Raw genomic sequence first — 27,941 nt, forward strand, 5'->3', positions numbered from 1 at the left:
CAGTGTTTTGAAGATTGAATTCCAAGAATTATAGAATAGTCCTGATAGTATCAACAGAAGTGTAATGCTTAAAGATTTGTTAAATACTAGTAGTATTGTTTTATATTTATTCAAGGGTATATATTGGATTTGAACAGTAAATTGCATGTCAGGATAGGTCTGGAATTTTAAAGTTTTTTTTTCCTAAATATTAATAAGTATAACATAAAAGTACCTATTTAAAAAGTAGAAATTCTGTTTTATATAGAAACAGTTGGCTATAGTAAGGCCAGTTCTTCAGATTACTTCTGATTATACCTGTTGGGTCATGTGCTCCAAACAAAATACAAGTATCTTAACCAATTGTTGGCCTGTTGTTTTGTTTTGAAAATATTGTTTTAATACAGTATATTCTGATTATGGTTTTTCTTCCTCCAACTCCTTCCAGATCATCCCCATTCCCCCAGCCACTAAGTCCACGCCTTTTCTTTCTCACTCATTATGATATCAGCAGGCATCTAAAATGATTATAATAAATAAAATAATAATAATTGTTATTTTATTATTGATTTTATTATTTTTATTTACTAATTTAATAATTATTTTATCTAATAGTAATGGCTTATTATTATTATCATTATTATTATACAAAATAAAAGCAAGCAAGCCACAATAAGACAAAACAAACAGGGAAATGAGTCAAAGAAAAAGCTGAAAAAACATAGATGCAGAAAACACACATTCACACATATAGAAATCTCATAAAAATAGAAAACTGGGGGCTGGTGAGATGGCTCAGTGGGTAAGAGCACCCGACTGCTCTTCTGAAGGTCCAGAGTTCAAATCCCAGCAACCACATGGTGGCTCACAACCATCCGTAACGAGATCTGGCGCCCTCTTCTGGAGTGTCTGAAGACAGCTACAGTGTACTTACATATAATAAATAAATAAATCTTAAAAAAAAAAAAGAAAACTGTAACCATAATATATACACAAAGGACCTATTAGATTAAAAAACAAAAGGCCCTTACAAAGCATTATGAGACAAAGAACCTTTCAAATGCTTTTGAGTTCATTTGTCTTGGACATTTCTGCTGAACATGGGGACTGGCCTTAAGAATGGTGTGTATATCCAGTGAGACTTATTTAGAGAAAGGTAATTTTTCATTTGCAAGTAATTGTCAATTGGACATAGCTTTTTGGTAGGATGTGGCCTGTGTTCACTCCTCTCTCAACACAGGGAACCCATCAGGCCCAGATGTGGGCCTTGTATGTGCTATCGTAGTTTCTATGGGTTCACATGTGGGTCAGACCTATGCTAGAAGGCCTGTTTCCTCTGGCTCCTAAGATCTTTCTGCCTCTCCTTCAGGGTTCCTTGGGGGAGGGAAATGATGGGAACACTCATTTAGGATAGTTATCCAAGGTCTTTCACTCTCCTCGGTGTCCCGTTTGTGGGTATTAGTTGTCATCTAGTGTAGGGGAAAACATCCGTGCATGATGGCTGAGTGAGATGCTGATCAATGGATTTACCAGAACATCATTAGGCACCATTTCATTGCTATGATCCTTTTGAAGCTCAGGATGATAATTTAGAATCTTTGAAAGAAGTATCTATATTTAGATTGACTGATTTTTAAAAAAAAACAAAACTGGCTTTATACTTATTTGAATATTTGCTCTTTAAACTTTAAAATTTTTAAGTTACCCTCAACTAATCACATAGCTTTTGATGTTACTGTTGTCTGTTAAACTCTTCAGGTTTTAGTTGAAAGAAAATAGCCTTTCCATTGTTAATATCTTTCTTGGTTACTAAATGGTCTGTAATTGGAGACCCACAGTGTGTAAGTTAGTTTCTCTCCTTTGCTTCACTCTCATTTGTACCCTGGTTTCTGTTGTTTTTATCTGGTGTAATCTATATGTTATTCTGCTTTTCCCGATTTGTCTCTTGGTTACTGTTTAACAGTGAAGAAGAGTCCTCGTGTTTTGACTTGGAATTGTTACAGCTGCCATTGTTAAGAATGCATTTGTGGGGTTGTGAGAGTTGCCTTAGTGGTGAATAAGTTTGTGGCACATAGTTTGTCTTGTAGAAGACAAAGTTCTGTTCCCAGCATCTACAGGAGTGGCTGACAACTGTTCATATTTCCAGTTCCGAGAAGTCCAATACCCTTTTCTGACTTCTGTGGGCACCAAGCATACATGTAGTACATATACATTTGTGCAGAAAAAGGCCATACACATAAAATTAAGTAAATAAATAAAATTTTAATTCATATGTGACCTTAGATCGAAAATTATCAAGTGAATTTCTAGCTATCTCAGTTTCAGGATTTTTGCCAGCCATTTTCCCAATAGAAAGAAAAGGGAAATCACCCACATAGCTCTAGGGAGATTTGACTGTAGGAGGAATTAGAAGTAGATGAAATGCCAAGCACATCATATTACTTTTTTCTTCTTGTCTCTGTGTGTGTGTGTGTGTGTGTCCCTCCCTTATTCTTACAACATACATTAAACAAAGTTTTCAGTCTTGTAGGGATATTATCATTTTTGCTTTTTAAAAAATCTGTTTTATATTTATTTCTTTCTTTACATGTATATATGTATGTATGTATGTATCTTTCTTTTCCTTCCTTAAGACAAGTTCTCCTGTAGTGCAGGCTGTCTATACTATATGACTTTGAATTTCTGATCTCCCTTCATCTCTTAGGTGCTGGGTACAGGTGTGCATCACCACACTGGGTTTTATAGGATGCTGGGGGTAGAATCAGGGCTTTTGCCTACTAAACAAATGCTCTACAGATTGAGCTACACCTTACTCTTACATAGTCTCTTAGTGCTTTGTTTGTGTATAAGACCTGATAAATATTGTAAATTGTTTTAAACTGCTTGAATGCAAACTGTTTATGAGGTGTTATTTTGGTACCTTTTTGTTGATGCATATTTTAAGTGATATTGTAATCTAGAGGGCTATATATACTTTAAACAATTCTTACCAAACAATTAGCACTGAGGATTCAATTAAAACACCTTTTAAAGAACCAAAGTATGATCCTTCTACTACTACATCAAGCACACTTTCTGAAAGGAGTAAGAGCAGCTAGAACCCTGATGAAAGCAGAGCTGGATATTAGCTGTGTTCTGAAAAGGATGCTGATGAGGGAAAATGATGGGCATCACTAGTCACACTGCATGGCATGGAGGATAGTGAGTCTGGAGGATACCTGTACTCACGTGTCAGGGTGACATTGAGTGACCTGCTGAGTCGTCAGACAGGGATAGATCTGAAGCAGGAATATCACTGTGCACTGTCACATGGACTAAGCAAGAGCAAGCCCTGCCGCTATCCCTTGCCAGGGTTAACATAAGCACTTAGAGAAGTCTGTACTAATATTCTTAGTCCTTCTTTTATGGTTCTTAGACTCTTATTTTTGTGTATAAGAGTATGATTCATCACAAAGAATTATTGTACCAAAATAAAGTACTAAATTGCAATTTAAAGGAAGAAGTAGCCCCTATATGACTTCCTGTATTGTTTCATAAATAAACATAAATGTCTATACTTAAAGAATTTTAGAAACCTTGCCTAAGTTTCTTTGTTCAACTTGAAAGTATATACACATTTCTATACTATATTTCACTCAAGACATCATATTAAACTGCTGTCTTTGCTTTTTTGTGCATGTGTTCTAAGTTTATATGGTTAGTAACCATTTTGTTATCATTTTATTCATTCAGCTTAATATATGCAGCAGTATAGTCTATTCTGTTTGATTTCATAAACTTAGTAGAAACTTACACTTTACTTTTGACAAACAAGGAGTTTTAATTTGTTCAGAGTGAAATTAAACTGCAGATTTTGCTGAGAAGAATAATGGTATCAAATTTTTTAAAAGAAAGAAAAACCACAATATTTTAAGTACCAAAAGGATACATACTTGGGTTTTGAGTTGTTATGGTATTACCCACAAAGTTTTAAAGGAAAGTGTTTGGGCCTGGTGCTATGACTGTATGTAAGGAGGTATTAATCTTTCCAGCTATACTCTTAAATTTTGAAATGTAAGAGGTTTTGTTTTATTGTTCCTTTTACTTGTTTTTAATAGATAAAGGAAGCAGCAGACGTCATTCAAAAACTGCATCTGATTGCCCAGGAGTTACCTTTCGATAGGCAAGTTTATATCTCAAGACCTTACTTGTAAATACAATTTATGGGATAAAATTGTATTTTTCCTGCTCATTGAGGCAACAAGAATTTATTGAGCACCTCATTTGTACAAGATACAATGTAATGTAATGATAAACCTAGAAGCAGATACATGTCTTTGGTTTTTGAAAAACAAAATTGATGGAGATCTTTTAAATTGACAAAGTAAAGATGTTGCTTTTCCTGCTTGGAACTTTAAGAACCTGGCTGTACTTGGCTATTCAACTCTGTTTTTGTTTTTCCTATTACTAGACTAGGGCTAAATTAAAGGGTTCTGATCATCTTTGAAAAGCTTATGAAAGCTATATAGTTTTGTCAAAAAATTAGGATGTGTACAGATTGTTGTATATAATTGTATGGAGTTTTAGACTACTCATAGAACCTATCCTAGAGAATTTAAGTTAAGAATGCCCTTTTAAATGCAAGGTCCTGGGGCTATCACTAACTAGATTTTACCCTAAAATAAACTGTCCACTGAGAAAGAAATGCTTTTCATGATGTCATCTAGTTATGGAATGCTGAACTCCTTTAATGAAATCTCAAAAGAAGCAGTTCCTTCAGGCGATAGTCTGAAAGAAAGCCAACTTTCTGCATAACAGAACATGGTTTTCTGTTGATATGTAAAGGTCTTCAGATATAGTTACAATGTGAATATATGTTGTTATACTTAAAGCTTGACCTTATTTTCCTAGCATATAGTTAACCATCTCCCATATATTTATTTTACTCCCAACCCTATCATAACAGATGAGCAGTAATAGTATTTTAGTCACCCAAGAGTTGGACCATTACTTAAATAAAGTATCTGGGTCAAGATTAGGTGGATGTTAATAATTGGCTGTATTCTCTATCCTGCCTTACATTCTGTTTTTTCCTACTAGACTGTTAACATTTGTGCCTCTGTTTATCTGTTTATCCTCTTTATTCTCTGTGTGTAGGGGGTAGGGGGTTAGAGAATGTGTGTGTGCGTGTGTGTGTGTGTGTGTGTGTGTGTGTGTGTGTGTCTCGGGGTGGTCAAAAAAGTTGTGAATACTGGTGAATGAATCCAGACTCTGACACGTTAGGCATGCCTCTGTGCCAAGCCTTAGAGTTATGTGAGTGTGTGTGTGTGTATATATGTATCTTAATCGGATCTAATGTGTTCACATAGATCATTGTAGCATTTCTGTTGTCTACTTTGACTCTTATAATGTTTTTGTGCAGCACTATAAAAGTATATTTTTTTCTCACCTTCTTTTAGCATCTCCTGTCCTCAAATGATGAATTATATAGGATCTTTCAAAATCACTTTCTTTTGATGCTTAATATTAGAAATGTTTTAGTGTATATTATGGTTTTCAGTTTATAAAAATTGATGGAATAACCATCATATTTCAACCATAATTCATAGGCTCATCACTGAATTCTCTTGTGGTCTCTTTCATTTTTCTAGTTTTAGAATAATTTATTTCTGGTTTTTATCATTTGTGACTACTGAATTATCATATATGGTCTTTTTCTTTCTTTTTTTTTTTCCAAGACAGAGTTTCTCTGTGTAGCCTTGGCTGTCCTGGAACTCACTCTGTAGACCAGGATGGCCTCGAACTCAGAAATCCACCTGCCTCTGCCTCCCAAGTGCTGGGATCAAAGGCGTGTGCCACCACTGCCTGGCATATTTGGTCATTTTTAAAATGACTTAAAAGTTTATGTTGTGATTATTCTTCAGAGTAGCCAAGTGAATTTAAAACAAGTAAGGACAAAATCGAGCATTGAGATTGGCTGGGTATTTAGTGCCTCAAGTGGAACTCTTTCTTTAACAAAGGAATTGGTTATTCCATGTAAATTTCCTAAATAAGAAATAGCAATTTCATTTGAACTGTCTAATTTCAGTACCTAGCATGTTTCCTTTCAGTATTCTCGTCCACAGCTTTATCTTTCCTTTTATAGTGACATTTTACTTTTATGATAATTTTATATTTAAGAAAAGTTAGAAAGATAATACAGAGTCCACATACTTCACCGCCCCCAGTTTCCCCCTGCTTTGTATTGTCTTACATTATGTTATCTTTGCCACAACCTCATCATTGACTTTCTGTTTTTCAGGTTTTCAGAAGTAAAATCCAAAATTGCAAGTAAGTGCAGTCTATTTCTTTAGTAGTTTTTTTTTTTAAAGATTTATTTATTTTATGTATATGGATACACTGTAGTTGAACAACTGGTTGTGAGCCTTCATGTGATTGTTGGGAATTGAAATTTTAGGACTTCTGCTTGCTCCAGTCAATCAATTCCACTTGCTTTGGCCCAAAGATTTATTTATTATTATATCTAAGTACACTGTCGCTGTCTTCAGACACACCAGAAGAGGGGAGTCAGATCTCATTACGGGTGGTTGTGAGCCATGTACTTGCTGGAATTGAACTCAGGTCCTTCAGAAGAGCAGTCAGAGCTCTTAACCGCTGAGCCACCTCGCCAACCCAGTACTCTTTTAAAAAAGAAAAAAAACTTGTACTTTTTTTTTTTTTAAACAGCTGATGAGGAAGCGGGGGGCAATACCAATTAATTCTCCCCGTCCTAGAGTTTGCGTCCTTTCCCTCAAAATACCCAACCTCTGCTCTGTTCTTCTAGGACCGTGTGTGTGTGTGTGTGTGTGTGTGTGTGTGTGTCTTTCTATATTTTAAATAATCGGGAATAGGTACCTTTAGACTTTATATTTAGTTTAAGTATGTATTTTTAGAGATTATGTTCAGTTATATATCTCTGAAAAAGGATTTTTGTTTTATTGTGGAGACAGGAGCATTTAATTCTTATTTAGCTATTTGACTCCTTACATGTTTATAGTTTATAATTTCGGGTTTGTTTTCATGAGACAGGGTCTCACTATATATCTCTGGCTATCCTGGAACACACTATATAAGTAAACCTAAACCAGGCTGGCCTGTAACTCACAGAGATCTGTCTGCCTCCTGAGTGCTGTGGGATTATGTCAGTCTTTGGATTGTGTTTTAAGCTATATCCATGCTTCTGGTAAAAAAAATAATCACTGTAATTTTACTAAGCTTCACCCATGTTAACTGTTTGGCAAGCCATTTCACAGAAAGCCAACCACATATGTCTTAGAACAAGGACATGTAAAGATATTTGGATTCCCTAAGAATATTTGTAATCACTATAAATTAATACAAGGTTCAAATAGTAAATAAGAACTATAATAGACTTGAGAATATGGTATTAAATCAAAGGCTACATACTATCATAGGATAAAATTTGATGGTGAATCAGCTGTTATTCACAGTAGAAGTACCTGACTTCTAGTAAAAGCTTTTATAGTTCTTATTCCTTTCCAAAGCTTGAGATTAAAGATTAAAGTTTTTTTTCCTATATTTTGTCATCAGAATTGACATCTCCTTTTTCTTTCATTTAAATATGTAGTCACCTTTTGGTTTATGTAATAATTATAAATGGCTGTTATATTCTGAAGAGTTTATCAGCTCTTACTAGTTTATAAGTTTTTGTGTCTTGAAATACAGATTTGTGTACATTAGTATATTGTATGAGCTAAAGTCACTGTTTATAATCTCATGTTTTTGTAATTCTTCCAAAAGAAGATAGACCCATAACCACTATAAATTTTTATAATCTTTGTAGACTTAGATAGCTGCAGATAAGCTGTCTACTTAGATTGTCTTGATGCAGTTGGATGCTTTTCTTTTTAGGTAAATACCATGACTTAGAATGCCAGCTGATTCAGGAGTTTACAAGTGCCCAAAGAAGAGGGGAGGTCTCCCGGATGAGGGAGGTGGCTGCAGTCCTCCTTCATTTTAAGGTAAATGGTAAGATTTTTAACTTAAGATCAGCTTCGAGGTTCTGAAGATTTCATATGCTATGTCCCTCAATTTCCCTTATTATTGTATAAGTATATAACAGAGTAACTTTATTGATGTTGTTAAATGTTATTTAATATTTAATTTTATGGTGCTCTTAATGTTATATTAAGAAATTTAAAATAGTTCAGGAAAGAAAATAATGTCATCAGCCTTCTTGCTTTTTAATGTATCGTTTTCAGTCAGAAATACTTGTAAGTAGAAAGAAAACCTGACTGTAAATATCTGTTGGAAGATAAGGAGGGAAGACTAGATGCACTGTGAGTAGGAATCTGGGATATCTTGGGTGCGGAAGACAGATACGTGGATTATGGAGCTGTCTTCCTGGAATCTACACTGGAAAGAAAAATCTCACTGAAAATTCCTTTTAATTTAATCATGGAAAATAGGACAAGATACATATATTAAGTTGCTGGATTGTTCTCTAGCATTTATTTTATTTATGTCTAATGGTTGTTGTTCATCCACTGGGATACAAGGCATAGTTTAACTACATATATAGCACTTTTGTTGTGATTCTTATTATAGTAGAAACAGACAATGATAACATTGTTTCTTCTTTATAGGGTTATTCCCATTGTATTGATGTTTATATAAAGCAGTGCCAGGAGGTAATTTTACAGTATACTTTATTACACTTTATTTTATACTAATTTGTATTTTGAAGCCATTTAAAAATAACACATTGGCAATGTAAAATAACTCTGTTGTTTAGGGTGCTTACTTGAGAAATGACATATTTGAAGATGCAGCAATACTCTGTCAGCGAGTGAACAAGCAAGTTGGAGATATCTTTAGTAATCCAGAAGCAGTACTGGCTAAGCTTATTCAGAATGTGTTTGAAATCAAACTACAGGTAACTTTAAACACTAATGAATTAAATAGTTTTTAGGGCTGTGTTTGTGTTTGTGTGTGTGTGTGTTCCTACAAGATTTTTTAATTTTATATTTATTATTTTAAATTTTTTTGTTTGTTTTGTGTGTATTCATACATGAGGAATGCAGGCACCCACAGAAACCAGATGTGTTAGATCCCCTTGGAGCTGATTGTGAGCCACCTGATGTGGGTGCCAGGAACTGGCTCTGCAGCCCTCTACAACTCCATGCCACATGTATTCTCTCACCCTCTCAGTTTCTCACCTCCCCTAAGGTCTCTTCCCCCTCTATCTTCTTGCTAGTGTTATGACTTACATACAACATACTCATGTAATCTTATCTCTAGGCTTCACAGACAAGAAAGATTGTGCTATTTGTGCTTTGACATTTGGTTTATTTGTTTAACATAATGATCCTGAGAAATTAATACAATTTAATATTTGCTTAACCAAATGTTTTCTCTTTCAGAGTTTTGTGAAGGATCAGTTAGAAGAATGTAGGAAATCGGATGCTGAGCAGTATCTTAAAAGTCTCTATGATCTGTATACAAGGTATATTATTATCTCATTACTTTTTTATTACCTTTTTGGAGACAGAATCTCACTGTACCTAGCTAGCCTGAAGCACACTGTGTAGATCAGGCTGACTAGAAACTCCCTGAGGTTCACCGCTTGCATAGCATACCTTCTGAAGTACATTTCAGATTTTTCTCTATCTTCTTTAAATTAAAATAGAAAATGGAAAGTATTTAAGTATTTTGTCAGATAATAGTGTGCCTTTTAGTATTAAATGCATCCTTGAATAGACTGGAGTTGAATGCAAGCAGAATTTTTATTGAACTAACAAAAGACCTTGCGTAAACTGACTTCAGAATTTTGTTTCTAATTTCTGAGCTAGTTTTTGTACGAGTTTTGTTGGTGGAGTTTACTTTTAAGAATTAGGACAGTTATTTCTGAGTTTGAGGACAGCCTGGTCTACAAAGTGAGTTCCAGGACAGCCAGGGCTATACAGAGAAACCCTGTCTTGAAAAAAACAAACAAACAAACAAACAAAAAAAGAATTAAGACAGTTACATTTATCTGCAGCCACTTTGTTTTGGGAGAAAGTTCCCCTTAATAACAGCATCAATACTGTCTCAGCATCCTCAAGCATCCACACTGACAAAGACAGAAATGATGAACACACAGTAGAATTTGTCATACCCTTTGGGTACCTTGTAGATGAAGACTTTAGAGTGTACATTAGGCTGCTCTCCACTCTTGCCATTTCTACATTGTTTCACTGTCTTTTTTCCTAGGTCATTTCTACCACTTAATGACAGTTTTACAGACTATATATAATGTTATTTGTAATTTTCATATATAACTTTGTAAGCTGTTTTCTATATCCTAAGTAATCTCCCAATATTTAAAAAATGATGGTTTGATATAAACCATTAAAGTACCTTTATAAATATATATGATCTTTAATGTTATTGTTGTATCTAAAATATACATCTTTTTCTCTCTGTTTTCTATGAAAAGAACCACCGGTCTTTCCAGCAAATTGATGGAGTTTAACTTAGGTACTGATAAACAGACTTTCTTGTCTAAGCTTATCAAATCCATTTTCATTTCCTATCTGGAGAACTATATTGAAGTGGAGATTGGATATTTGAAAAGCAGAAGTGCTATGATCCTACAGCGCTATTATGATTCAAAAAACCACCAAAAGAGATCCATTGGCACAGGAGGGTAGGTTTCTAAAAATTCAGTTTGGGCAAACTTAGTACATATTAGCTGTCATTAAGATTTCCTGTGAATAGCTCTTCATATTATATGTGCTATTGGCCAAAACCCTTTCTTGGATCACATGCTGAAATGGCCCAAAAACATGATTAAAATGTAAATTAAATACTTCTCAATCAAAATAATATAGAGAGTACTTGTAATATAAGGAATTGTGTGGTTTCCGTTACTTCACTGAGTAAGTTATGCCAAGTTATTAACTAAGATTTCCATCATTTGTATTGAAACCGTGAAGAAAGAGGAGCTACTTTACACTTTAGGCAGCCCTGAATTGAGCTGTTTTGTGTTTTTGTTTTTGTCATTTATACATAAAACTATTAAATTATGTTTTAAAGTCTCATAATTTGCTTATAAGAAGAAAAGAGTTTGCTGTAAAGTTGGTGACATTTAGTTGTCCAGATTGTCTCCCGATTGGGACCCAGTAGATTCTAGGAGGAGGACTGGCCTCTGTGGTGCCTTGTGGAAAGTAGAGTCCACACTTGCACACCCAGGCCTTTCTTGTTATGATTAGAGGGTACAATAATATTTGTTTATTTGTATTATTGTAAGATCTTAATGGCATTGAAAGTCTTAAGTTGGTGACATGGCTCAGCTGGTAAAACTACTTCCTGTGAGGCTTTATAATCCAAATTCCATTCCCAGAATCCACGGTAGGAGAATAGACTCTGAAAAGGTGCCCTCTGACCCTTGTGTACCTGCATGCATGCATACATATCTAATAAACTATAAAAAGTTCCTGAGTTCTTATGCCAAATCAAAATTTTTTATTTCAAAAAGCTAAAACCTAAAGAGTAATCATAAGACTTAAAAAAGGAGTTCATAGCAAAAGTAGTTTAACCAAGAGATACCTACATAGTAAATGTTCCAAGTGATCCTTAGTCACTAAGAAAAGCTCAGGTATAGTTAATAAATGTAGTTTAATAGAGTGAAGGCATGAGCAATGTGAGCATTGGGAGCAGGGAGCAGGGAGCAGGAAGAAGGATCTATAGGGTTTACTGACTGCCAGCCTTGCTCCAGGGGCAATGAAAGACCCTGACTAACAAATGGTGGTGAAGAATGACCAAGCAAGATTCCTGACATCATCATCTGGCTTACATGCACCCAGACATACTTGTGCACATACTCAGCAAAGATGAGAACTCCAAATTTACCCTTTTTTGATCAAAGTCATTTAAAAGCTAATACTTGTAATTAGAATTTCAGTCTCTTGGTTATTGGTTCATTTTGGGTTTTGGCTTTTTCTTTTTTGTTGATGTATGCTAAGGCTGAGAGAATTTGCAGTTAAAAATCTAAATGTAGTAACCACTTTTTTCATTTGTTTTTATGGTGTACTAGTATTCAAGATTTGAAAGAAAGGATTAGACAACGTACCAACTTACCACTGGGGCCAAGTATTGATACACATGGGGAAACTTTCCTATCTCAAGAAGTGGTAGTTAATCTTTTACAAGAAACCAAACAAGCCTTTGAAAGATGTCATAGGGTAAGAATAATAAATTAATTTTAAGATATAGTTGTATAATTCAAGTTTTACTTCATTTATGGAAAAAATTAGGACCAACTAATTTTTAATATAGATTTTTAATTAATACGGTTTATACAAATTGCATATACTTATAGGTACCATATGAAGTTTTGATAAAATTATATAAGTAATGTTCTAATCAGGATGAGTATATGTATTCTCAAACATTCATCGTTTCTTTGTGGTAAAAACATTTAAAACCTAAAAGGACTTGTAGCATTTAAAAGTCTATAGAACATTGTTAATCTGTTGTCATCCTACTGGAACAGTAAACCACCATAGTCATTTCTCTTCCCTAATTAACAGTACTGTTCTGCAGCCTTTCCTCATTCTCTCAGTCTCTTCCCAGTCCTTCCTGAGCCTCTACTGACCGTGTTCTACTGACCATGAAATTCTCTTCTTTAGATTTGGCATATGAGCAAGATCATGCAGTATTTGTTGTTCTGAGACTCGCTTATCTCACTTAACATGTCTTCCAGTTCCTTCCCCATTGTGCAAACAAAAGGATTTTAATGGCTTTTCATGGCTGAAAACTGTTCCTTTATGTGTGTATATACCATATTTTCTTTATCCACTATTTAATGGATTCTTAAATTGATTCTGTCTTTTGACTATTGTGAATATTGTTGCAATAAAATTGGAATGCAGAGCCCTCTTTAAACAAGTAAATTTCTTTTCCTTTTTTGTATTCCAAGTAGCGGGACTATTGGGTCCCACTTTTTAACTTTTTTTTGTTTTGTTTTGGTTTTTTTTGTTTGTTTTTTTGAGACAGGGTTTCTCTGTGTAGCCTTGGCTGTCCTGGAACTCACTCTGTAGACCAGGCTGGCCTCAAACTCACAAATCTGCCTGCCTCTTAACTTTTTTTTTTTTTTTTTAAAGATTTATTTATTTATGTTATTTATATGAGTACACTGTAGCTGTCTTCAAACACACCAGTAGAGGGCATCGGATCCCATTACAGAGGGTTGGTGAGTCACCATGTGGTTGCTAAGAATTGAACTCAGGACCTGTGGAAGAGCAGTCAATGCTCTTAACCACTGAGTCATCTCTCCAGCCCCTCTTTTTAACTTTTTGAGGAACCTCTCTCTACACCATTTTTCACAACAGCTGTTTACATTCCCACCAGCAGTGTAAAAATGTTCTCTTTTTTCCATATCCCCACCAGCATGTTACCTTTTGTCTTTTTGCCTTCCTAACTGAAGTAAAATGGTTGTTTTCACTGTGTTAGTGCCTTATATATTCTTCATATGAACCTATGATTATTAGATTTTATAATTGTACATATTTTCTCCTTATTCTGTAAGTTTTCTTTCATTCTTTGCTGTTTCCTGTACTGTGTAGAAGCTTTATAGTTTAGTGTAATCTTGTCTGCTTTTACTTTTGTTTCCTTTGCTTTGGGGGGTTTCAGTCAAGAAGCTTTTATCCATTCCAATGTTATAAAGCATTTTCACTATCTTTTTTTGTATTTTCATAATTTTAGTGGTTATATTTAAGACTTTAATTTGAGTTCGTTTTTGTCTGAGATTAGTGATAGTAGGTACCTGCATACTTTCTCTAATTTGTCTTAACATTTTTGTCAGATCAAAAAGAAACTTCCTGTGGCCAAACCTGGGGCAACACCAATCTATGTATATAATGTAACTCTTTAGTGGGTAGCTTGATAATGTGTCCATTTAGCCACATAGAAGCAGTAGGTTCACCATTAGGGTCTGTTACCTTGGCCATGGCCTTTGACCAAGTTCACAGTACTAGGCCTGAACTCACTCATGTGGAACAAGCTTCAGATCCCATTAAAACCTAGTTGATTGCTTCCATAACTGCCATGCACGCTGTTCTGCCAGCTTAGTACTCATTCCTGATCAGTTTAGGTTTTTTGCTCCTTTATGGTAAGGTATGTGTCCTGGAATTGACCCATTTCTTCTAGAAAAATCGTTGACATATCTTTATTCATGATAATCTGTAATCCTTTGCATTTTTATAGTTTTCATTATAATGTATACTTTTTCATCTTTGATTTACTTAATATAGAAATTTTTGTTTTTCCTTTTTCTGAAAGGGTCTTACTCTGTAGCCCCGGTTGGCCTGGAATTCACTATGTCCCTATGTTGACCAAGCTGGCCTGGAATCGATAAAGAGCCTCTGCTTCCAGAGTGTTGGGATTAACACTGTTCATGATCATACCTAGCTCTTAGTCTATTTGTTTTAGTTGTTCGTCTATTTATTTTGAGATTATAATGTAATTACATTATTCTCCATCCCCTTTCTTCACCTTTCTTTACTCTTTTAAATTTATAGCCTCTTTTTATTATTGTTATATTCTTAAATTCATGACTACAACCTTCTCAGTCTGTATAATGTTACTTGTATGTGTGTTTTCATAACCAAATTGACATGCTGTTCCTTGGGGAAAGTTGTTTCCCTGTCCTCAGCACTCCTTAGTTGCCTGTAGTCCTTTGTATAGGGCTGAAGCCTCCAGTTCTCCCCCTATCCCATGTTAGCATATCTTTTGTTGTCCTTGTTCAGCTCATGTGTTGTTGGTGGACTTATGAATGTAGCTTCTGACATTTCTAGGAGACATACTCTCATAGCAAACTTGAAATCTGAAAATCAAAAGTAGTAATAACTAAATGTGAAATGGTACATTTTTAAAAGTCCATGTTCCTCTTGCTCTTGTAATCTTTTTCTCCTCTTCCATAACCATCCCTGAGCCTAAGGTGCAGTAATTGTGTTGTAGCTGTATTTGCTGAGATTTAAGTCTGCTTTTAAAAACATAGTTATTTGTCTCTGTAAACTTCTTGCCAGAACTGCTTCATCCACAAGATACTGGTTATTTCCATTATCATGTATATCAAGAAAAAATTCCTTCTTTATTGATTTTTGCTGATGTAGTTGTTTAATTTCCATGCATTTATATAATTTCCAAAGATTTTTCTAATTACTAATTTAGTTTATTTAGGAAAATACTCAACTTTTAAGAATTTATTCAAATTTGTTTTATGTCTCCTATCATCTATAATGAAAAATGTTCCATTTGCTGTTGAGAATATATATGCCCCTCTAAGGGACCTTATTGTATTGGAACATATCTTTCCCTTTAAACTTGTTAATGTTTGCATATTTGATTGTTCTAATATTAGGTAATTTTAGTTGTTAGTTCCTTTTGTTGAATTAGTTCTATCATTATATAATGACTTATCTTTGTCACTTTTTAGCTTTTATTTGATTTAAATGATTCCTGCTTTTCATTTGGATTTCAATTCTATAATATCCTCTCCTTTTCTTTCTATAGTATACAGTTGTCTTTAGAGGTGAAATGGGTCTTTTGTTTATATAAGTAGTATATAGTTGAGTCCTTGATTCTACTCAGCCACGAAGAGAATTTAGTCCATTTACATTTAGTATAATCATTGATTGGTAAGATTTTACTACTGCCAATTTTTTTGCTTGTTTGTTATTTTTGTTTTGTTTTCTTTGCCTTTTTTTTTTAGTTTCTTTCTCCCTTTTACAGTTTTTCTTTGTAATTAAATGATTTTTATCTACTAGTGTATATTAATAGATCTATATTTTATAGTTATGATGTTATTCAAACAACTTTCAATTATAACAAGCTGTTTTAAACAATTTAACTACTATAGGATAGGAGCAAAAAAAGAAAGAATAATAAAAACTTTTCTACTGCATTCCAATTCTCTCTACATTTTCAATTTTTTAATGTCCCGTTTCACTTTTAGTGTAGTTATTACTCTTGTATTTTAGATTTTATGAAAGTGTTATACTTTTTTTAATGTACTATGTTTATAGTATTAAAGCTTTCTGGAATTTATTTGTAGTGTCAGTTCTTCTCAGGGAGTTTAGTACCTTTAGATGTTTTCATCTAGTTAGCATCTCATTTTTCTAGTTTGGCGAACTCCCTTTAAACATCTGTTTTGGGGTTGTTTTTTGTTTTGTTTGTAAGAGAAATGCAAGAGTGATAAATATTCTCAGCATTTGTCTGAAAATGTCTTGCCTCTGTTTCTAAAAGCTAGTTTTGCTGAGTACAGTATTCCTGTATTGGCAGGTTTTGGTTGTTGGGCTGCTTTTGTGTTCTTGTTTCTCCCTTCAATGTGTGGGTATCAAGTTTCTGCCACTCTGCAATTGAATGACAGAGTTTTGTTTTGGGTTGTGTTGTTTTGTTTTGTAAAAGACTGAGATACATACTACTGGAAGGGAACCGAAGAAGCCACAGTTTGCTTCTAAAGACAGATGCATACTCTCAATCTCGTTATCTGCTGTTGGTTCCTTTTTTGTTTTGTTTGTTTGTTTGTTTGTTGTTGTTTTGCTTTTAGAATCTTTTCTTTAACCTTTGAAATTTGGTTATGGCTCTTTGTAGTATAAATTCTCTATTCTTTTTTTTTTTTTCTTTTGAGACAGGGTTTCTCTGTGTAGCCCTGGCTGTCCTAGAACTCACTCTGTAGACCAGGCTGACCTCAGACTCAGAAATCCACCTGCCTCTGCCTCCCAAGTGCTGAGATTAAAGGCGTGCGCCACCTCTTACTTTCCTATCCTTGCATTGATCTATAGCCCAAGTATTAACTCTTTTAATGCTTTCCTACAGTTCTGTATGCTTTAGATATTCTGATTACTTTTTTCTTCTCCCTATCTGTTTTGGGGGGAGGGGTGGCTGATTCTTCAACTTCTTTCTGCTGTTTATATTTCGATTACTTTTTCATTCTATTTACTATTCTTTTAACTTCAGGATTTCTTTTTGTTTTTGTTTTTTTAAATTATTGCAACTTTCTTTGGCAAATTGCAGAATTATTTGCATATGTTTTCTTGTGGTTTCTAGAATTTCTTTAAACCATCTGCTTTTGAGTTTTCTATGGTTCTGGTGCCTTACTTTTGTTCATTATTGGGTTCCTGGGAACTCGGGATGCTTATTGACCTACAGCAGTGTCTACATGTTGAAAGATTAGGTGTTAATTACCAGTGTAGTAATTTGCCTTTGTCTATGTATATTCATTCTTCCAGAATAATCTGTTTATTATTTTCACTAAGACCATTGTCACTGTCCCTGTTTTAACACTAGATGGCACCCTAAATAGAGATTTTTTTTTTTTTTTAACCAACTCTCTGGTTCCCTACCTGTCATTTCAACAGTAGAGAGTGCCTCAAAGCCCAAGTCTGTCATAAGTCCATAATCATCCTTTAAAGCTGACATTGACAGGATAGCAGGAAAGACCTAGACATTAGGAGCTCCTTAGAAAGGTAGGCCATGCTGTTTATGCTTCTTTCTCCTGAGCCAGGGTGGGCGTATTAGTGATCCGAAAGCTGTTTCCACAGTTACTGGTCTGTGTTCAGCACTGCAGGGTTCTTTCTTAGCACTCCACAGCCTTGCTCTGGGAGGCCTGCTCCATACTTCCAAAGTAATAACTTGCATTCATCACTTTCTTCTCTCTCCAAATGAAGTTATCTGTGTTTGATGTCACAGCAATCATAATACTTGATCTTACCCAGAGTTCATAGTCTATCAAAATGAGTATAGTACAGGGATAAGACAAAGGCTTACACTGGTCTGCCCAGTGCTGTGGTCTGTTTGTAGCCTCTGACCTCTAAAGATCTGGAGGTGCTTATGCCTGGCCCACTCAGACTGTCATTTCTGCCTTGTACGCACAGTTATAAAGGCTCCAACTGTGGGCACTGGGCTCAAGAGAAGGCCTATTGGGTTGTGTCTCATATTAACTCTTACCATAGTAGGCCTGGCATTCAGTTCCAAGGAAAACTTGTATACTTAATTTCCTTTCCTCCTTTTAGCAGATAAAATCTTTGTACGAATTGTGTTGTTTAGGTCTATAGTAGCATGATAAAAACTCTTGGTTGCCATTACTGAACCTAAGTTGACCTGTACCTGAGACTTGTGGCTGAAGGACCTGACATTCATTATCTTAGACGTTTATTCAAGGACTCAGCTGCAGTTGGCAGTGGTGTGGACCTGAGCTCAAGTCTGTATTGTTGTAGGTTTCTGCTTAGCCAGTCCAGAGGCTCCATCTATAGAGACTGGCTTTCGGCAGTAGCGGTGAGGCTTTGCTTGGTACTGTACTTGATAGCATGTTCTGCTAACTAATCTAACCACTTGAAATGTTACATATTAACTTATCTAATCATCATAAAGACCTGGTGATGAATCTTACAGTTTTACGGTGGAGCACTACTAGAATCAAGTATTTAATTCCTCCATAAACTGAGGGAAATGTAGTTTGTTTATATGCATATATTATTTCTACATTTTGAATGCCAATCCATTAATATAAACATTAGTAGAAAATTTCAAAGAATATACACTGACTCTGCATTAGTTTCCATCAGCTGCTGGGTAAAGACTGTCTCCTGACACTCATGCTGGACTCCTGTCTGAAAGTCTAGCAGATTATCTTGAATAGTGTTAGGAGTGGACTCCCTCTGATGCCATGGGTCTCATCTTGTATTTCATGCAAGTCTAACAGCTTATTGGTTTCTAGGAGAGAAAAGTCTGGTTTTGATTGGAATGATAGTGAATCTATAATTCTATTTGGGAAGAACTGATACATATTTTTTATTATAAAATAAAAGATGACTTTTATTTTGTTCTTGTGTCCTGTTGCTCTGGCCAGGCTTCTAGTATAGTATGAAATAGGAGTACAGAGAACAAACACTCGTCTTTATACCTTTCCTTCAGGGTACAGCATGTAGTTTTTGATCTCTAAGTATGATGCTGACTATAGGTTTTTTTTTTTTTTTATAAATAATGCCTTTTAGTTTTAGCAAAGTCTTTTATACTAGTTTTTTTAAGTGTAGTATTAAGTTTAGATATTATTTGATCCTAGTACTTGGAAAGTGAGATCTTGAGTATAGCTTTCCCACATATGCAAAGTTTGATTGAAACCAGGTTTGGCCACAGGAGATGCTATATCACACAGTAAGCAAAGCAACAAAATAAAACAAAGGATTTCATGTTACAGTTTGGTATATGCTTTCTCTTTATTCTTTTGGGAGAATCATGCTAACTGATATTTCAGATGTTAAGGGTTGTTAAATTTAAAAGACAAAACAAAACTTTTTAAAAACTGCATTTATTTATAATTTGTGGGCATGCATTTTGGAGGTCAGAGGAAAACTTAAGGAAGTTGGTTCTCTCTATCTTCAAAGTAGGTCCAAGGAGTTAAATATTTTATCAGACTTGGCAGTGAGCTTGTTCAGCTCTGAGCAGTCTTGCTGGCCGATGTATGCTAAATTTTGTTACAAATATTTTGCAAAAGTGTCTATGAATACTGTTCGCCTTTGATGTCTTTGTCATGTTGTGGTGATGAAAATAATGCTATACCCACAGGATGGGAAGCAGAGTACGCATGTTCCCCTTTCAGTTGTTTGTGAGTGTAGACGATGGCCCTTCTGTCTTACATGTTTGCTGTAACTCACCAGGGAAGTGATTTGAGCATGTGGTTTTCTTTGTAAGGATTTTAAACTAAAAATTCAGCTTATTTATTATATACAGAAACGTTCAGGTAATCTAATTGTAAGTGAGCTTTGGCAGTTTTGTCTGTCTGTCTGTCTGTCTATTTGTCTGTCTTTCAGACAGGGTTTCACGATGTAGACCAGGCTGACCTCAACTCCCAAGATGCATCCACCTTCCTCCGCCTCCTAAGTGCTGGTGTTAAAGGTGTACACCACTCTGATCACCTAGTTTATATCTTTTAAAGACTTTCATATTTTACAGAAGTTGCACTTATTTGAATAAAGTTATGACACTTTCTTACTGTCTTACCAGTTTTTGTGGAAGCTATAGTAATAATTAGCTATTTTATCCCCAATATCAGAAATTTGTTTCACAGATTTTTTTCTGAACAAATGAAAAAAGATTTATTTATTTTATAAATGTGTACACTATTGTTATATGTGAGTACACTGTCACTGTCTTCAGACACACCAGATCAGGGCATTGGACCCCATTACAGATGGTTGTGAGTCACCACGTGGTTGCCGGAAATTGAACTCAGGACCTCCAGGAAGAACAGTCAGTGCTCTTAACCACTGAATCATCTCTCCAGCCCCCAAGGTGTATTGATTTTACCGAGAACCACTTTTTTGTTTCATTAGTCCCTCAACCCTTTGGGTTTCCCTGATTTTTGCTCTTTATTGTTTCCTTCCTTCAACTTGCTTAGGTGTTATTTGTCCCTTTCCTGGTTGTTTTTGTCTTGGTTTGGTCTTTAGGTAAAAGCTGAGTGTGCTGATCTTTTCCAGTGTGTGCATTTAACTACATTTCTCTCTTAAGTACTGTGTTAATTGAAAACTGAGTTGTTTAATATGTTTTAATTCATTTCAAAATATTCTTTAATTTCTCTTTGATTTTTTTTCTGGCCCTAATATGATAAAGAATTGTGTTATTTGGTTGCCAAACATTTGGAGACATACTAGATGCCTTCTGTTAATGATTTTGGATTTTATTCCATTGTAGTCAGTGGAAAAACTTTGCATCATAATGCCAATCCCTTTTAAATTTATTGAGATGATTTATATTATAAGATACAGCCTGATTAAGGTTTTCTATACATGAGAGAGTTGTATATTCACATTCTGTAAATGTCAGGCCTTATTCTTTGATATCTTCTATACTTTTTTTTTTAAATCAGTTTTCTGTTTATCTCTTCTATATGTTATGCATGGATTTGGGGATATAAGGAGGAGAAAGGTAAAAACTTAGGCTTGGTTTTTATAATTTATGATGAAGGTAACAGTATCTGTTGAACATCAAAAACAAAAGAAAAAGAATAGAGAGATTGGTAAGAATTAATGGTTGGAGTAGTGTTTAAGAAATCCTTACAAGTGGGAATGTATAATCACTGGGGTTTTAAAATGGTATATGAAATTCTTTATAAATGTACTTTAAACATCAGGCTTATATTGTTACATTAGAATTTAGTGTCCTTAATTTGAAACTTAAGAATCTTCATGCTCCAAAATAAAAAATTTTTGACCACTAGTACAGGACATTGGAAAGTTCTACTTATGGCCTTAAAGTTTAGTAAAAAATACTATATTAAGTTGTCCTTATGCTATTTGTATAAGGTGTTCATAAAACATAAATAAACTTTATTATTAAACTTGACCTCATTATAAATTTGTAAATATTTCAAAATCCAAGAAGTCCAACAGTATTACCTTGAAAGTTGGAGTAATACTGTAAGTAGTTTTGGCAGAGACAGAAAGCAGTTCATAAATTATATAGAACACAGTTAATACTTTTTAAGAAGCGTTCACTTTTCTCAGCATAACTGCTAACATTTCTTTAAATAGTCTAATGGTAGCAACACCAAAGTAAAAAGTGTGAGCTTGGTGTAAATTAAGTTTGCAATTTTCCTATTTTATTTCAGCCTTAAGATTAAGGAGAAATGCTGTTAATGTTAGTTTATCTAATATGAGGATATTACGACTTGGTGAAATTGAATAACCTTCTAAAGACTTACTCCACCAGGATATGATAAGTTAAATTTGATCTTGTTATATTTTTATTACTATGTATATTAATTGATTTCATAGCCTAATTCCACAAGTATGTTTTGTTTTGTTTTGTTTTGTTTTGTTTAGAGTTTTACTAGAACAGCCTAAGTTAGTTAGAGGTTCTCAAATTTCTTTGACTGTGATCCTGGCAATTCAAAATGCATCCCACATTGTTATCAGAGTGTACACATATACATATGTGTGTTTTTTGAAAATATAATTGGGTTTTACTCAAAGATTACAATCTAGATTTGAAAAAACACTGCTCTAGGTCAGGAGAGTTACAAACAGTCTAGAGGGCTGATTATAATTGTATGGACAGTGAGATAGGAACAGTCACATTATGTTACCTGAAATAGTGTTCTATACAAAACGATGGCTTTATTAAAAGTTGGGGTTTTTTAAATGTAGACTTGAAGAGTAATACTGTTTTTGCTTATTTTTAAAGCTTTCTGATCCTTCTGATTTACCAAGGAATGCCTTTAGAATTTTTACCATTCTTGTGGAATTTTTATGTATTGAGCATATTGATTATGCTTTAGAAACGGGGCTTGCTGGTAAGTATATGTCTATTACACTTTTTGTTAAACTCTTTTAGTTCTGCTTGATTGAACAATATTCAAAATACTGTTTTATTTGTGACTTTTGTGTGATGAATTCAGTTCAACACAATGTATTTTGCGCTTCTCTAATAATAGGGTGTTCAGGGTGCTAGAAATTAATTAGGCTTAATTTTTACATATTGTTTACATCCAGTAAAGAAAGGCCATAGATTACTTAACTCAGCACAATATATTGGCAGAATTTATAACAATTGTCTATGCTATAAAATGTCAAGGAGCATAAATAGAAGTAAGAATAATTCTGCTTAGGAATTGAGTAATGAAGTTTAGAGAGAAAACTATTCAAAAATAAATCTGGAAAGGAGTACATTTATATTAAAGTTTTCAGTTTCATTCTTTTGGGTTTACTACTTTGTACCTATAGTATAATAACAGCATATTCCCTGACTTCCAATCTCCTTAACATAGTTGATAACCTGACCCTGTAACCTGTTAAGTGGGGAATCTCAGATTTAACATTTTAAAAATGAAATTCTTTAGCCAGGCATGGTGGTTCACGCCTGTAATCCCAGCATGCAGGATGCCAAGGCAGGGGTCACTATGAGTTTGAGGCCAGCCTAGACTATATAGTGATTTTTGAGTAGCCTAAAATAATAAAACAAAGAAATGTATTCCTCCAACAGTGATCTTCTCTTAGGTTTTTAAGGAAGTTGTTAGTTACCAAACCCAGAAACTGCTTTAACCTTCCTGTTTTCATTGCTAATAGCAAGTTAATTAGCAAACACTGTAGGTATACATCCAAATGTAATTTATCTACTTTGTTTCATCTCTACGGATACAATCCCACTTTGAGCATTGTCATCTTCTAACTGGTTCCTGTGTTCATTCTTGCCTTCCCTAGTTTCTATGCAATAGCCAGCTTAATTGTTACTTCCTTTTTTTTTTTAAAGGTTTATTTATTTTATACATATGAGTATGCTGTTGCTGTCTTCAGACACACCAGAAGAGGGCATCAGATCCCATTACAGATGGTTGTGAGCCACCATGTGGTTGCTGGGAATTGAACTCAAGACCTCTGGAAGAGCAGTCAGTGCTCTTAACCGCTGAGCCATCTTGCCAGCCCTAATTGATATTTTCTTACTGATGACTCCTCAGTGATTATTACTCTTAGAGGGAATAAAAACAAACTACTTAAAACAATATGATCCACAGTGTGCCTCTGCAGATTTCTCACCATGCTGCATTTCCTACTGTGCCCAATAGTAACCCTGGTCTTCATTGTTTACCTGTTAGGCTTTTTGCACGTGGCATTTGTCCATTGCAGAAAACTTTCCCCTCAGCTCTTTACATTTGTCTTTTCAATCTGACCTCAACTAAGATGGCCCCTTTTCAGAGACAGTTGTGCTGATCACCTTAGATGCAGTAGTGCTTCTTAGGCAGCATGGTTCTCCATTGTCCCAGAGTTGAATTTGATTTGTTAATGTCTGTCTCTTCTCAGAACTTACTCATTTAGCACATACTTGTTAGATGGTTAGTTATGGGGTTTGTGTTCTCATAAAAATGATAGACAAATGATTAGGAAGTATAATAAAGGAAAACAAAACTAGATAAAGGATAGAAAATACTAACGGGGAGGCAGGGTAAAGGATTTACAGGCAGAATTTTTTTCTTTTTCCTTATTTATCATTTATTTTGTGTGTGTTCACGCATGTAGAGGTCAGAGGACAACTTGCAGGAGTTGGTTCTCTTTTTCCACCATGTTTGTTCCAGGGATCGAACTCAGGTGGTCAGGCTTGGCAGCAGGCACCTTTACCCACTGAGCCATCTCGCCAGCCTCCCAAAAGCTTTTTATGAAAGGGTAGTCAGAGAAGGCTTCTGAGAAGACACATGAACCAGAGAACTCAATAAAGTGGTGAGTAAACTGAATATTTGGAGTAAGAATAATCTAAGTAGAGACAACAGCATATTAGGAATATATAGGAATCTCAGTTGTTTAGTCCCTCCTACCCTCCAGCATTATACTCTAGCCTGTAGAAAGCATATACAGTTCAGAAAGTTTCTATTGGCTGTATAAAATACCAGCCTAGAAACCTTTAATACTGAACCAGACTTAGCTATAGACCAGTCACTAACTTAGCTCTATTACCCTTCATGAGCAACCATGTCTTTAGTGAATTTTAACTTAGAGTAGACTGTTGACATTAAGAATTTAAATTGTGCTGGTAGAAAATGACTTAGTATAGTCATTTGTATTAGAATAATTTAAATATTTTAAGATGTGATTACAGAATAAGATGATGAGTAAGAATAAGGGCCAGTAAAATGGTTCAGCAGTAAAAGGCACTTGCTGCCAAGCCTGACAACTTGAGCTCAGTATCCAGATCCCATGGTGGAAGGAGATAACTGACTCTTGAATGTTGTCCTCTGACTAACACACATACATAACTAAAATCAATTTGTTCACTAGACATTACAAGATAACAAGGAGTAAGGTATGAAGAATTTATTGTTCATTTAGAATGGAAACTTTCCTATTGATTTCAATAGCAGTATTTGAAATGTTTAGGAAAATTTCATTTGGACAGGGAATATTTCTCATATCCATGAGCATGTTCAATGCAGTTAGTGTTCATGGTCATTGTCCTAATGACCACATACAATTCTGCCAGGTAATAAGACATACTGGAGCAGCATTGTAGACCTTTCTTTTTACTGAAATTATTGTCTTTAGGTAAAGTCCCAAGTCAAAGCACACTATGCATATATATTTTAAAATAATTTTCATTAATGTACCTTTTTCCTAAGGAGCTTATTCCGTACAGTTTACATTGCTTCTAGCCTGTATGTATATACAGGTTTTTATGTATGTTAGTAAATAGTTTTCCATTTTTTTACATATTATTAGTTAAATACATTCACTAATACTGCCTTAATTTCCATGTTTTATGGTGATTAGTATTTTCTACATGTGCTTCAGTTTTTTTTAATTGTATGTTTGTGTTGGCACCTTTAATTTTCCTACCAACGATTGTATTTTTTGTACAAAACATCTTTGTTTTCCATTTGTAAAGCTACTCTAGGTGGTAAGAACTCTAGGCAGTAAGGTTATATATTATCATTAGCTGTGGGTGGTTTTCTTAGTCTTCTCTTAATTTTAGATAGAAACATTGGCATCTCGAGCTAAAAAGAGGAAGGGTCCTTGAGTCCAGGTATTTCTCTTTATAAGGAGGAAGTGGATCTAGAGCGGGTTTCAGTTCCATCTTTTGGTGTCAGAATGTTGTTGACAAGCACAGAGTATTAGGAGATGTTGTGGAAACATGTCTCTGGGTGATGAGGGTCTGAATAGTTTTGAGGACAGAGTGGAGAACATGATGAGCACAGTGTGTAGTTGTGGTAGGAGGTTTTGGGACAGAAGGAGAAGGTAGAGCCCAGGCACGTTGTTAATTGATTCATTTTCCATTTTATCTAAACAAATCATGAAGATGATTAACTTTGATGTATAAAAATAGCTTTGGATAAATCTCGTTAAGCTGTTTAATCTATAGAATTGTTGCTGATTTATTACGTGACAGTTAATTTTATTCATGTGGTATATATAAGTCTTTTTTTTTTTTTTTCTTTTGCTCAGTTTTTTTAAAGGTTGTTCTTACTTACCTATGCCTTCCGATTTTAGGAATCCCATCATCAGATTCTAGGAATGCAAATCTCTATTTTTTGGATGTTGTACAACAGGCCAATACTATTTTTCATCTTTTTGACAAACAGTTTAATGATCACCTAATGCCACTAATAAGGTTAGTTGCATTGTCATATTTTCATTGGTATTCAATGACTACTATATTTTTATTACTATTTTTAAATAATACATCTGCATATAAGCATCAAACAGGACAGGAGGTTTGAAATAAAAATCTTTTCTTTCTTTCTTGAATTCTTGTTTAACTCTCTTTTCACTGTGCTGTTAATTTTGATATATTTGAAAAGTTTTAACTATCATGAACCAAAATCTGAAATCTAATGTGGAAAGGGCCTTCCAGCTTAGAGCAGCTCAGCTGTTTGCATCCTTTGGAAGGCAAAGCAGATAACAGGCAGGGTGATATATGCAGGAGGATCTCATGTTTGAGGCAGTCTAGTCAACATAATGATTTCAAAGTCAGCTTGGATAACTAAGACACAATCTCACACAGCGGTTTTATGTTTGCTTGTTTGTCTCTGTCCTTCCACACCTGCATAAGGCATTCTTCTGATTTGTTTAATAAAGAGCTGATGGCCTATAGTTGAGGCAGGAGAGGAAAGGTGGGTTTCAGGCAGAGGAAGGACCTCTGGGGAAAGGAGATAGGCAGGAGATTGGTCAGCCAGACACAAATGAAGTCAGATGTATTGGAACTGAGAGGAAGGTTATGGACCACATTGTAAACATGGACTAGAATAAATGGTTAAGTTATGCAAGCTAATCAGGAGGTAGTCAGCTAAGGCCTAAGTTTTAATAAATAATAAGTACGTCATTATTCAGAAACTGGCAAGTCTGAGACAGTCCTGTCATAAGTTAGTTAGTTCTTTCCTCCCTCCCTCCTTTCTTCCTTCCTTTCTTCTTCTCTTATAAGGGCTGAGGCTAGGAGAGGTATATAGGATTTTCAGGGAAGAAAGGGAATTGACAAATATTGTAATTATATTATAATACATATATGCACATGAACACCAGTAGACATGATACACTTGTAAAGATTACAGGAAACATGAATGAACATATTTTGATAAAGCACTAGGATTTGGATCATATCTTCATATCAATTTATATGGACTTTTAAGGCATTTGAAAATTAGAATTATATACATATGAACATATTTCATTATTTCACGAAGTTGTTTTCTTAGCACTGTTAGCTATGCAGGAAATGTTGAGATAAATGAGTTTGATAGATTGTATAAACAGTGTTATGCCATGTTTAGACCAGAAACAAGTTCAAAGATCATTTGTGATTCCCAAATCAGACTTTGAAAGGAAGTTTACTGTTTTTCTGTGTAACTCAGGTGGGTATTACAGACATGAGCCACCAAGCCTAGCTTAGAAAGTGTTCTTATTAATTTACTTTTTAAAAGAACTATTATGCCACATAACATAGAGTCATAGGAGTTTTAGTGTTGTTTATTCTTTAATATTTTGAGGCTTTTGGACATTTTAATAGTATTCGGAAGGTTTTGTGTGTTTTATTTTAAAAAGTTAAATGTAACTGGATTTACTTTCTACTGTTCACATTATTAGTTGGATTTATTATATTTGTAAGAGTCTGGTGATACCCATGACTTTTATTACTATTCTATCAGATAATTAGATACACAGGAAACTAGTTTCAAATTCAAAGCTGCATGATTATGTCAAGTGCTATTTCCTTAGAGATCAGAATAACAAGTGTGTCTTTTCGTGGTTTTTAATGGGTTAATTTTTCTAGTTTGAATGAATTGAATATATTAATATACATAATTGCAAGTAATGATTTATTTTGTAATTATTGGATTTATGAGCAAATGAAAATAACAGGTGTTAGTATTATTTACAAATATGAATACATAATATACAAATTATAAACTTGTCAAATGGGCTACTAATGGGAGGGTTTGTTTGTTTTTTCCCCCTTTGTAATAA

General features: G+C 34.5%; 1 protein-coding gene across 1 annotated transcript in view; it reads left to right on the forward strand.

Moving 5' to 3' along the window:
• Exoc5 (exocyst complex component 5) overlaps positions 1-27,941 on the forward strand; it is a 52,854-nt gene that overhangs the window by 19,192 nt on the left and 5,721 nt on the right. The window contains exons 5-14 of the mRNA XM_021181304.3: positions 4,077-4,141; positions 6,260-6,288; positions 7,870-7,979; positions 8,604-8,648; positions 8,753-8,893; positions 9,381-9,463; positions 10,436-10,645; positions 12,035-12,182; positions 22,183-22,291; positions 25,971-26,091. Of these exons, the coding sequence (XP_021036963.1) occupies positions 4,077-4,141; positions 6,260-6,288; positions 7,870-7,979; positions 8,604-8,648; positions 8,753-8,893; positions 9,381-9,463; positions 10,436-10,645; positions 12,035-12,182; positions 22,183-22,291; positions 25,971-26,091 (1,061 nt within the window). The remainder of the gene's footprint in view (positions 1-4,076; positions 4,142-6,259; positions 6,289-7,869; positions 7,980-8,603; positions 8,649-8,752; positions 8,894-9,380; positions 9,464-10,435; positions 10,646-12,034; positions 12,183-22,182; positions 22,292-25,970; positions 26,092-27,941) is intronic.

This window comes from Mus caroli, unplaced genomic scaffold (assembly GCF_978045245.1).
Source record: "Mus caroli unplaced genomic scaffold, Mus_caroli_1 scaffold_12, whole genome shotgun sequence".
NCBI classification, from domain to species: domain Eukaryota; kingdom Metazoa; phylum Chordata; class Mammalia; order Rodentia; family Muridae; genus Mus; species Mus caroli.